Below are 13008 nucleotides of genomic sequence, written 5' to 3' on the forward strand. Positions count from 1 at the left end.
GTCAAAAGCAAAACATTTAAAATTCTTGTGGGTTTGCATTTTGTCTCTTCTTGATATCCTAATTTGCACTTCATTGATGCAGCTCATCGGTTCATTCACTATTCAGAATCCTAACTGTACATGTATTTTGAACTGAAACTGTTAGCAAACTGGTGCCAGTAGAATTGTGAATATGCTTTGAACAGAAAAATCATCTTCATGGGGGACTGTGTTTATGTGATGGCATCTGTGCACCAAAACAGAAGTCTGATTTAACATTGTAAATATTTTTTTCCCAGCACTTACAATGTTGCAGTTTGTTTTAAAGGAGTTGATGTCAGTAATTTTGAAGGATGTTTGTTTCTTGTTTATCAGTAGGATAGCGACATTTTTGTACTGTCTTCGTAGGGATACTGTACTTGACTTGTAGACCGAGTGTAAATGATATTTCTAAAAGGAAAATTTAGGAAAGCATAAGCATGACTCAAACTTTCTGGCATTATTGTTATACAGGGAGTCTACTTAAAATATAATTTTTTAACTGCTGTTTGCTTGATACTTCCCCTTTTGCTTTAATTAGAAAATGGCATCTCATCTAAAATTTATGAAGTGTGGCTCCCTGTGGATTTTGATATATTAGTTTTGGATTATTACTTTTTTTTAATAGGACTGAAAAGTGTTTTTAAAATAAATTCTGTTTAGTGCTTAACTTGATTTCCTTCCTACAAGATATTGTAGTACATCTTTTGAGCATATATTTATTGTGAACTTTGAATTGATTTTCTTTTTTAACTCATACTGAGCTCAAAGTGATGATTATTTTTTGTCACAACTTTTCAGCTTGTGTGCAGTAATGATCATGTAAGATAAAAAAAATCTTTCCTTAGGTAACTATTAATTTAAATAAATGTTACAAGTTTTGTTATGCTGCAGCTTTAACTACATATGTATAATAAAGGCATGGATTCTTTTTCATAGAATCATAAAATAGTTTGGCTTGGAAGGGACCTTAAAGATCATCTAGTTCCAATCCCCTTGCCATGAGCAGGGACACCTTCTACTAGACCCGGTTATTCAAAGCCCTGTTCAACCGGGCCTTGAACACCTGCAGGGATGGGGCATCCACGGCTTCTCTGGGCAGCCTGTGCCAGTGCCTCCCCACCCTCATGGTGAAGAATTTCTTCCTTATATCTTATCTATATCTCCCCTCTTTTCTTTTTGGTCATCTTAATTGCTTATGGTAATGATCTTTACCTGGAAGTTTGTTTTTTTTTTAAAGCCAACCAATGAAATAGTAAACTGGAGGCCGTTAAGAATGCTTGGTAGAGGAGAGATAGACCCCGAAGACTGGCCTCTAAAGAGACAGATACCCTGTGTTAATTCTTGTGTGTTAGCCTGCACTATATGACACTTAGTTTTCCTGGCTCCTGTCATTTAAGGATGTTTCCTTGTTACCTCTCCATGTTTGTTTTCTTAGAACTTAAATTGTTGTAGCAATTTAAAAAAAAAAAAAAAAGGTGCTGATTTCCTTCACTTTGTGGACTGAACCAAAATAAAAGTTTTTAATCAGCTGAAATGGATGAAGAAAAGAGCACGGAAATGCAAGAACTCCTTCCTTTCAGATGAGTTGAGTTAGTGCCCTGTCTAGTCTTTCCTCACACATTCTGTTTAGCCTCAGCTTTCATCATATTAGTTGTCAAGGCGGTATCATTTTTGTGCAAGAAGTAACATTCATTTGTACTTAATGAGGAAGTATATATTTTTGCCTTTGGTTAAATAAAGGTCCCTTTCTGTTTTTATGGAATTAGTTATTTAAGTGTATCACAAAGAAAACATTTAACATAGCTTGTTTGTTTTTTAAGTTATCCAAGAAAGATGTTATTAGCAGAAGTAAGCTGTTTCTCTATGCAGTAGTGTTATATAGTGTTATATCTTGCTCTCAAATTACTAGGAAAAATGTTTTTTCCTTTCTTTGAATTCTGAGATGTGAAAAAATAATTTGCTTTTTTCTTGTTTTGAGTGCATTGAAAAATATGCATAACAGGTTTATTAAATAATTATTAGCAAAGCTAAAAGAAGGCATATATATAGAGATAGATACAGAATGAACTAATCCTTTTCTAATAGCATTTCTGATGGCAATCTGAAAGAAGCATACAATTATATCAATTTACTAAGCCTGCAAAGGTTTTCAGAATTTTGTACTTTTGCTCCTTACAGAGTGAATTTAATGTCCATGTTTTAGTACGTACCTTTGCTTAAACTGAAATGAATTTTGTTGTACCTTCTACTCATGCTGTCCTTCACAATAGAAATGGTTCTGTTCATTTTGAATAAATACATACTAGCTCGATCTTTAAATATGTAAGGATATACAAATGATTCTTCCTGTTCCGTTGAACTGTTTTGGTTATGAAAAGGGGTTATATATATGTACATATATATATGTAATGTATTCAGTAGCTTGGAGTTTCAGTGTAGTCCATTGTCTTTTTATTTCAGAATCCAAACCCTGAAAAGGAAAAACCACCTTGTAATGCTCAAGAATTAGAAGAATGTGATGCTTTTCTTGAAGATAGCGCAAGCTTGTGCAGATTTGATGGTATTACCTTGAAAGTCACGCATGTAGTAAGTGCTGCAGATTATTATACAGAAAGTTTAAAAACATTTTTTATGATATGCAAGTTGAATACTATTATCAGAACAAAAATCTGTGCAAATGCTTGAAACGAGACACATTTATTTCATAATGTAAAATCACAGTAACAGACATTATCAACCAATATGTGTTCTTCAATGTCCTTTTAATGTAAAAACAATGCTCCTTTTATTCTGATTTAAAAGATATATATGTACTTTCACAAGTGAGCCGTTTGAAAAAGCAGTTATGTCACAACAGTGATAAGAAAGGGGTCTTCTTCAGGGACATCAAATTTTTCGAGATTCCTTAGCTTGCATTTTTCTCAGTAACTTTTCAGAAAGCCTGGTAGAAAGTTGATTCTTTTTACTAAGGAGCTGGAGCATAGATCTCTGTTTAATACTTGTTTGTCAATGACACTGAAAATAACAGATTGTAAAGAAAATGCCTCAATAGCAGGCTTGATCTGGTTTCTAAGCAGCCTTGACTAACAGTAAGCTAGGGCTTGATCTGGTTCATTGGCTAAAGCAGGAAACAAAATAATCAAGTGAAAGTGTCACAGATCAAGTTGTCTTGGGTTTTTTTGGGGTTTGGGTTTTTTTTCAAGATGTCTCTACTAAGCTTATTATAAACATTGGTGTACTCTTTGCTGGGTAAGGAACTGGCTAGATGTTGTGGTGAACGGAGCCAAATCCAGTTGGCGGCTGGTCACGAGTGGTGTGCCCCAGGGCTTAGGTTTGGGGCCAGTTCTGTTTAGTCTCTTTATGGGACATGGTTTAGTGCCAGAGGTAGCTTATGTTTGGACTCAATGTTGAGGGTCTCTTCCAACTGAAAATGATTCAATGATTCTATGTTAAGAAGTTTGAGAGACTAGGACTTCGTACTTTCTGTTTTTGTCAACACATTGCACGATACATTATTTGCCTCCTGTGTTCTGCTTTGTTCTCCTTAAGGCACCTTATTAGTGGAATTCTTCATTAGCATTTCTTTGCCTCTTAGTTGCTTAAAAAAATTAGTAATGCTCATTTCATGATTGCATCTGACCCTCATGGAGGCTGGGGATTGTTTCATCTCTTTTGCTGAAAAAATTGTATGCCTGTTGAATTGTGTAGTAATAGAAGGCTGTTTTCAAGTTGTTCCATTAGACTTGAACTTAATCAGCTGAAATAATTTTATTAGTTCTGCCATAGACTGTATAAGTGCAAGGAGACAAATTTCTGGTTCTCAGTAGCTGTTGTGTATATCCACTGGATCTTATGTTAAGACTAAATTAAGGTCTTCAAGACAGAAACCCCATTCTGTGACATTTTTACAATGATAGCATAGAAGGCTTTCAGTTCATAGTCTTTGCCACAATACATGCAATAAAAAGAGCGCTTGGCAACTGCTTGAGAACAATTAGTCAACGAATGTCAGCATCTGAAATTGCTCATTGAGGAGTAATATATCATACCATATATTGGGGTGTAATCCTGTCTTTTGCAGTTGCAGACATAGCTTCTGGAAATAAGGAATAGTTGATATGTATTTGTTCATCCAGTAACATAAATAATGTAGATTGGCTCTGAGTACAAAGGAATTCCTGAGCATTCTTTCTTGATAAACCTTAAGGAAACAGATTGTTCTTTCCTCTTTAAGCATTTGCAAGTCATAGTGCTACATTGAAAGTATTGCTATTAACTTCCAATAGAATGCTTTACATAGAAGACTCAAAATATGTGTTGTTTTATTGTTTATGCTTAGTATTGTTTATTCAGGTAGCAGGATATGCCTGTCTTGTCTTTCTTATGTAATTGGTCAAGCCTGGTGAGTAGAAGTGATTATTGAATATTTTTGGTGATCTAGACATATTTGAGGAAGAGTGTGCTAATCTGAAACTGAGTAATTATTTTAATGTGAGTAAATAAAAAATTGTTGACATTTCATTATTTTAGTATTCTGACTAATCCTTGTTCCAATGCTTACCAGCTTTTACTGAAGAAGGGACAGTATTTCCTTCCCTGTTGGCACTGCAGAAAACCAGACATGATTACTTAGAACATTTTCTTAATATCAGAAGTTGTAGGTTAGGATCTTCTATCCTTGAAAACCATTTTTACACAAAACACATTGCCATTTGCTTGAGTAGTGGACATAATGTTTCCTTAAATACTATGCCAAGAAAATTGCATCTCCTTGAAATGTGTTACCTACCTATAGTGTATTGAGCTGTTGATCAGTGGGATGCTGTGTAATGTGTTCAAACATTTTGTCAACTAACAAACACGAAACTGTTGATGATCTCATTTTGGCAGTATGTGTGACAGACTCTGCTATTTATGCTTTGAATCAATATTTTGTATTTCTTTGTTTTGTTTTCAGATTAATCTTGGAAGTAACCAGTATCTTTTCTCAGTCGTTGTGGATCCCAGAGAAATGCCATGCTTCTGCCTGAGACATGATGTTGATGCTCTTCTCTGGCAGCCCCACTCTGACCAACCAGAGAACATGTGGGAACACATTGCTACTTTTAATGCTTTAGGTAGGAAGTTAACTTCCGTGTCACACTCCGGTATCTCAGACTTTTCTACCTGAATACTCTTAGTATGGCTTCTGTTGATATTTCACTTAAGTAAATTTGAATTGAAAGGTATTATAATTCTGTTGATTGCGGCATACTAGTTTAACTTTAGAAATATTAGAGCATAAGAAATAAAATATTTATTCCTTGGGAGGAAAAGAAACCTCTTCAGACCATACAGGATGGAAGCACAGTAAAAAGGGGAGTTCATTGGATAAGTGAACTCAAGTTAAAGGGACAATCAACACCTTAACAGCCACACAGAAATCATCAGGGGAATAGCTGCAGTTCCTTGGTGACATGTCTGGGTGTATATATGCTTACAGTAAGATGTTTTAATAAGTGACCTTTAGACTTCTTCTATCTTGTTGTCCCAGCTGACAAATCTGAAGAATTGCAAGTGGTCCTTCACTGGTTCTTCTGTTATAATAGCTAGGAGCATCAAATTATGCTGGTACATAGTAGCTTCAAAAGAAGCTGAAAGAAGTACTTCACATATGTGCATTTAAGATATGGAACCCTCTGCTGCAAAACTTTGTGGACATGGAAAGTTTTCGTGAATTGTTTTGGTTTGTTTGTTTGTGTTTTTGGGGGGTGGATCAAAAACAACAACAAAACAACAAACAAACAAACAAAAACCCAAACAAAACACCAAAACCACCACAAATAAAAAGACTCATGTTGTGACAGGAAAAATGAATCAAGAGTGTAACTGTGCCAGCTCTGGCTGGAGAAGTCCCTGACTGTTCAGAAATTACAGACTGCCAGCAAACTAGAAAATGTGATTGTGAAGAACATTAGTTATTGGTGTGTTCTTGCAGTCAGGACTAAGAACTTTTTTACCCTGTCAGAAACAGAATCTTACAGTTCAAAAGCAAAACGTACTTTGAAAAATACGGATGCAAGAGTAAGAATTGCCATAATTGCCATATCACATCAAATCGGATGGTCCACATAGCCCACTATTGTATCTGTCAAGTAAGAAACAGATCAATCATTTTTCATAAAAATTAATCTGATCCAGAATTTACTTCTGCTGTGACAACGGTAGTCTTTGTGTTCTCTAAGTGTTCTCTAGAATGATTCCTTCAGTAATACCATGAGTGTGACAATTTATTCCCTCCCTCCTCCAAATACATTTGTTTGACCACACCACTCTCAGTCTGGGTCCAAAATGAAAGGGAAGGTATTAGCTGCTTAACAGAGCTCACATAGCTTATTGTAACACATAATTGGTTTTGTGCTGAGTTTTTGCAATTTATTTTATAATAGGAATGGTTATTAATAGCTTGTTATTTTAACTTAATATCAAATCAGACTGTAGCCATCTTATCAAATCCTCTAACAAAAGAGATTAATTTTAACATTTCTTTGTTTACTCATTTCAAATTTCATTTTTCTGGGAAAAAAGATGATAAACATTAAGATGTTTGTTTTTTTCAAATTACTATTTCTTTTAAGTTTCTATGCTGACTTTGTAGTCCTGTTTTAAAAAATATGTTTGTATTGTTTTGAAAATAAGAGGAAGGAAGTTATACCTTTGAGCTTTTTGTACCTAAGGTGATAAAAATCATTGTTCCACTACTTTTTTTCGCCTTATTGTACTGTCATTTTACAGTATTAAATTGAAGTTTACACTTCTCTACTAATCTAGTTCACCTTTTATGAGCCAGATGTGATATAAGTCATCAGCTTGTTTTATCTACAACCAAATTTAGAAGCACTTTGCAAGAGCTAGTAGTAGAAATTAGTATTTTCTAGAATAAAAGACTGGTTTTCCGAAACCTACAAGTATTCATTATATTGACCCAAGCACCAGTAGTAGCTCTATTTCCTTCTTCCTCTGCTTGAATATTTGGAGTTAGTTTTTAACAGGCTATACAAAGATGACTGAAAAATTAATTCAGTCTTGGACTGAAACCCAAGGAAGGAGCCAAAGGGAAACTGAAGGCACCAAGTTGTTTTTTTCTGTGTATCTGTCCTAAGAACTTTCTGTTGAAAGAAATTGCTTGGTCTTGAATAGACCTTTGGCCACTAACAGCTGGCAATTGGCCACTGGTTGAAGAGCAGTTGTGTGATCATGCCCATTCTTACCATAGTTTACTAAAGAAGCCTAGATCTTTCACTGACTATTCATTAGTCTTGCTCTATAAATCCCCTCCTGCTAACAGGCTTGTATCTATAAATCAGAAAAATAGAGGACAGTGACATTGTTTTTTTAGATTTGTTTAAAAAAAAAAAAAAAAATCTGGGAAATCCTGCTTAAATACAAGTCCTCTGGCTGCAAGCCTATAGTTAAATCCTGCTTTCATTGTTAATGCCCGTGTTTAAATTATATGAATTAATTAGTGAACTTACACTTGGAAAGTTTTTCTGGCTGTCCTAATATAGTATTTCCCACTACAGCAATTATGTCTAGCCATATATTTACTAATTGTTTTGTGGTGAAAACTGTCAAGCTGGATGTTTTGAAGACAGTGGCAAGCATTTGTAAATTTGGAAGTCTTAAGTTTAACATTAAAATAAAACAAAAACAAAACAACGCCCAGGGCGTGAAAATGGGCTGTTGAAGTGTGGTGATGCTGTTGCCCTGGTGCACAGCCAGCACGGCACAGCTGCTGGGTCCCTTCCCATTCCCCTCCCTGCCCACACTGGGCCTGGGCAGAGAGCAGCAAGAGCAGAAGCAGGAAAGCTCATGGGCCAAGCTCTTCCATCAGTTGGGGTCACTTGTCCTGGCTGTGTCCCCTCCCAACTAATTGTGCATCCCAAACCTACCTGGGGGGGTGGACAGAGCTGGAAAAATAGAAAGCCATGACAATGCTCAAGCAGTGCTTAGCAACAGCCGAAAAATCATGTGGTATCAGCACTGTTCTAGTCACAAATTCAAAACACAGCACTTTATGGTCTGCTGTGGGGAAAGCTAACTCCATGTGAGCCAGCCCCCATACAAGTACTCTGACCTCTATCCTGTGATAATACGAGGGACAGCCCAAACTAGTAAACTCGAGCCTGCTCGCTGTTCTCAGAGCTGCTGTCTTTCAGTGATAACCACTGCCGTGCATCGTGCAGTGGGAGTGAAGCACATAACCTTCCAGAAAAACAGTAAGTCACTGTGCAAAGATTGTGTCTCAAGTCTCTTTGCAAAAGTGTGAAAGGAAATCAGTTGGAAATAAGTCTGTTTACTAATTGAGTTATGTAATAGAAGAGAAAAAGGAAAATCTTTCTCAGTGAGTATTGGCAAAGATTACAGTGTGTTGAATCGTAATTCGTGAGAGGGGTTTCAGTCAGTTCCAAACAGAAGGCAAGTTGTAAGTGTCTGTTCAAGATCAGGTAGACTCAGAAATCTTAAACTGTAAATATAACTACAAACTGGGGAATGAGGGGAGAGAAGAGCTTTATTCAGCTTACTACTAATATTGGGCCAAGATGTGTATCTGTGCCTTCCGATCCTGCTGAGAAAATGGAAGAACTTGTGAGGCAGAGAGAGGCTACATGTGGGAACAGTATCAAGCTATTACATACGTGCACATCAAAAACGCCAGTTAGGAAGATATGCGGGAGAATTGTGTATTGTTATTAAATTGGTTAATGCATACCTCCAGAAACTACTGGTTTATTTATAACAACATGTATCTCTTTATTTTTCTTTTTACTAATTGCTTATTATTTTTTAAACTAAGCTTGATTGTTTCTTATTTAGAGTGCTGGTGAAACCAGTGTGTTACTTCTCCCTTCTACTTATTTTTGGGCTATGCAGGTTATGTGCAAGCATCAAAGCAAGACAAGAAGTTCATGGCTTGTGCTCCAGATTACTCCTATGCTGCTCTTTGTGAATGCCTGCGACGAGTTTTCATCTATCGCCAGCCGACTCCTCTGTCCACAGTTCTCTACAACAGGAAGGAAGGAAGACAAGTAGGACAGGTTGCTAAGCAGCTTGTAGCGACCCTGGAAGCCAGTGATCCTATCTTAGGCTTTCAAGCTACAAGGGAGAGATTATTTGTTCTCACAACAAAAACCTTGTTTTTAATAAAGGTGAACTCTGGAAATTAATTATTCAATATATTCTGCTGTAGTTTGTATTAACAATTTGTTAAAGAACTGGCTGGGTTAATGGTCTGAGAAGTTCAGTACAATTTGCTGAACTTAAAAAGGAGACATTTTACAGGGGATTCAACATTTCATTATAATTTGTGAGACAGCAAGACAGTTTTTCAGTTTTGCTGTCACTGAATTAAGCTTTTTCAGAGCTATGGGAAACTGTTTTCTGCGCTAACAGCTTTCTCCAAGCAATCATCAGAGGCTGCTATTGCATAGGTGAATAGATTTATGCCTTTTTTGTTTTTTCCAGATGATTTTGTTTGCTGTACTTCTGAGTTTTGAGAAATGACTTCTGGTTTTAAATGCCACTGTTTACCTATGACGGAAATAGTCAGATAAAGAAAACAAAACCTTGAGTTACAAGCATATGACATGCAAAGTAGTGTGTATCATAAAGAAAAATATCCCAAACTGAAGTACCATTGGCCAAAAAATTGATTTAATGTTTCAGTAGTATTGAGTGAAGTGTGGATGGAATGAATGGAGTGTTATGTTTCATATACAGGTGATTAATTCAAGTAGAATAATGTCATTGTAAATGCAGATTTTAGGTTATTGAGACTCATGCTTGCAGTGAAATCTGTTCATGTTTTAAGAGACGCTAGAATAGCTTTTAGTAGCTTTTTCTTGGAACAAAGTAAGAGTGAATGTATAGCTGGTGATTACATATTGAATGGTATGAGTCAGGGTCTAGTTACACTCTCAGTTGTGTCATTTTCACTTGACATTGTACTTCATCTCAAGTGAGTAATTTATGAATAGGAAATTGCTAACAGAAAAAGCACCTGTATTGTACCCGGAGATGGGAAATGCAGTAATGCTGCTTCTGCCTCAGATGTCACTGTAAATACTGTGTAACTAGTTAATCACTCTGTCGTGATGGGCAAGTCCAAATGTGTTATATGCAATGGAGGAGCACACAGGGCATGAGGATGCTTCTGTTTACCAAACTGGCTTGGGTTGTATCTGAAGATCTTTGTTTCTTATTTTGAATTGACATTGTCAATACAGTTAAACCAAAAAAGGATCAGTTGTGACAGTTCCACCCTGGGTTGTTTGTTTTTTTCAGTTTGCTTACAAGTCCATAGCAAAGCATGCCTAACCAATATATTGTGAACTGGCAAGCAAGTTATACCAAAGTACTTGCCAGACACAAATTACTGAGACACAAGTACAGCCAGTGGCCTTATAGTTTGCATCTCTTCCAATATTGATTCTGAGCTCTGTAAAACTCTTTATTGTGGGGAAAATAAGGGTTCATTTTTAATGGACTTACAGTATCTTAGTTGTGATTGTTTTTTCTCTGCTGTAAATTTTCCAGACTTGTATTGGTGAAATTATTAAATAATAGAATTTAAGAGGGAGACAAGCACATGTGGCTTGCAAAAAAACCCTCCGAAGTCAGTAGGATTTCAAGGAAGCTGATTTTCTTCCTCCTTACAGCAGTACAGCACTCTCTATCCAATATTGAAAAGTTTTTCTTCACTCTTACCTGGGTAAATTAAAACAGACTTGATTTGCAAACCTTCCCTTCTCATTCTGTTGTTTTTGGTTTTTTTTAAACTATCTTGAAAATCCTTTTTAAAAAGGCTCAGTGACCATATGACTGTTTCATTATTGTTTTGCATCTAAATTTTCATTGTTGGTCAATAATGTGAAACAAGGTGGTAGAATTCATGCAGTTGTCCTTTAGAAAATATTTTATGTAGTAGATTACAACGTAAAGCGCGTTCTTTGAGAATTATATGAATATTGCTTAGTAACCTGTGAGTTAATCACTGGGAACACAGAGGTAAGAACACATTTTGATGTCTGGGGAAGGGAGGAGGGAAGAGGGAGTGAGGGATTTATAACCCACTGGCTTTTGTCACTTCAGGTGTGTTGCAGGAATCTTTGGTACAGATGAGAATTCCAGCTGTTCTTTGTCAAATTCTCCTTGCTATGAGCTATATATCTGGAGCCATACTTTTGCTGTCTCCTGCAACAGAGGAAACAAAGTCAAGTAAAATGGTTACCTCTTCAGAGACTGTATGATAATGACCAAATGACCAAAAGTCACACTCTGCCCAAATATGTGTCTGTTCCAAGAGAGTTGTTCTTTGTGCCTGGGAAAAACTGAACATGGGGAAACAGACTCATCCCTTTTTCCATGTGACTCATCTATTTGCAGTTTTGGTGTTCTCAGAAAGGATGTATCAGACAGTGTCTCTTTTATTTTGCTTTCTATGAGAGTTAAAGGCATTGTATTATTCAAAAGTCTTGTTGCCTTGAGGAATGTTGCATGCTGTTGCACAGCAAGCCACTGTAATTAAATGGCTGCAAGCCCCAGAGAGGCACTTACTATCAGCATTTCCATTTCTATGTTCACTTAATTTTAAGGCTTATTTGTTAAGCGTATTATTGTAGGCTTATACAAAGTATAGAATGTGGATATTTAAAAGAGGTGGTTTTCTGAGAACCATACTTCAATTTTTCTAGGATTTTTTTTCTTGAAATCTTACATTTTAAGACATAGTACTTCCCGAGCGGTCCCAATCACAAGCTGAATGTCTGAGAAAATATTTGGCTATTACAGACTTGCATTATTTATTTCTAATATTCATTTTCGGTGTTTTTCTTGGCTTCATATTTGGAATGTATAATGTACTATTCTACAAGTTTAAGTAAATTGGGAAAAAAGTTAAAATTTATTAATAAAGGGTTTAAAAAATTATTTTAAAGGATTTCTGTTCATTTCAAATGTATATCGTTCCAATGCTCCTGGAACAAAATAGAAAAATAGAAAAAAAGAAATTCCTTAAAATAAGAGTTGTTAAGTAGTTTTCTGTTAGGGCAAGGTTCTGACGAGTGTCTGCACTGCAAGGCTGTGGCTGTTGCACTCCGTGTTCACTTCTGGGAAAACCCTTGTATCTGCCAACGTGCAGATTTATAGAGATCACTACTGGAACGGCTGGGTGTATATTCAGGTGTGTTCTTGTGTTAAAGTGCACATCGCATCCCCTAATCCCGTGTCTCTGTTGTGTACAAGACCCAGATGATCTGGACAAACCTCTCTGGATGGAAAAAGGAGAAAGACCTGCACATCTTCCTCCCCCAGCCTCAGTCCAGGTCACTTTTTAGCAGGAGAGGGAAGGAGAAGAGTAAGAATTTTGTGTGTGTATGTCCTGTGTCAGAAAATGGTTCTTCATCAGTGAAACAGCAGACCCTGTGAGAGTAACACATAAGGTTGAAGCTTATATTTTATTTCAGTTTGCTGTGCTTTGTTTCAATAATGGACATTATTACCACTATAACTTTGGAATTGCTTTGCCTTCTGTCAGTTTATTTTATCTATTCTCGTTATGTAAATTAGATGAACTTGAAACCTGCAGTCAATCACACATCGGCATGTAATAACAATTTTTACTTGAATTATTGCTGTCTGATTCTGCCATTTAGAATACTTTAGAAAGGTTTGGTTTGTTGTCTTTTGGGGTTTTTTTTTTGAGATAAACTGTTAATGTCTCAAAATTACATATCACCACTTGCTTATGGATGAAATTGCTATAGTGACAGTGGCAATCATCAACTTCTGATTCTCATTTCAAGATTTTCCTCATTCTGTGGGAGAATAAAATGTGCATGGTCACCTCTCTGATAAAGGAATCAGTGGTCCTAGATTTTTCATGTGTTATTTCATCTTCTTGCTGGGTAGGGCAGATATACATAATTGAAGTAAGAACTTATTCCCCTT

At 36.2% G+C, this 13008-nt stretch overlaps 1 protein-coding gene across 4 annotated transcripts in view; it reads left to right on the forward strand.

Annotated features, from left to right (window-relative positions):
* Positions 1–11970, forward strand: part of NUDCD1 (NudC domain containing 1) — a 37870-nt gene extending 25900 nt beyond the window's left edge. For all 4 annotated transcript variants that reach the window (XM_080340465.1, XM_080340468.1, XM_080340466.1 and 1 more), the window contains 3 exons: positions 2482–2607; positions 4979–5138; positions 8935–11970. In XM_080340465.1, coding sequence (XP_080196591.1) covers positions 2482–2607; positions 4979–5138; positions 8935–9227 — 579 coding nt within the window. In that variant the 3' untranslated portion in view covers positions 9228–11970. The remainder of the gene's footprint in view (positions 1–2481; positions 2608–4978; positions 5139–8934) is intronic.
* The last annotated feature ends 1038 nt before the right edge of the window (positions 11971–13008 follow it).

This window comes from Nesoenas mayeri (assembly GCF_963082525.1).
Source record: "Nesoenas mayeri genome assembly, chromosome: 2".
Taxonomy (NCBI): Eukaryota; Metazoa; Chordata; class Aves; order Columbiformes; family Columbidae; genus Nesoenas; species Nesoenas mayeri.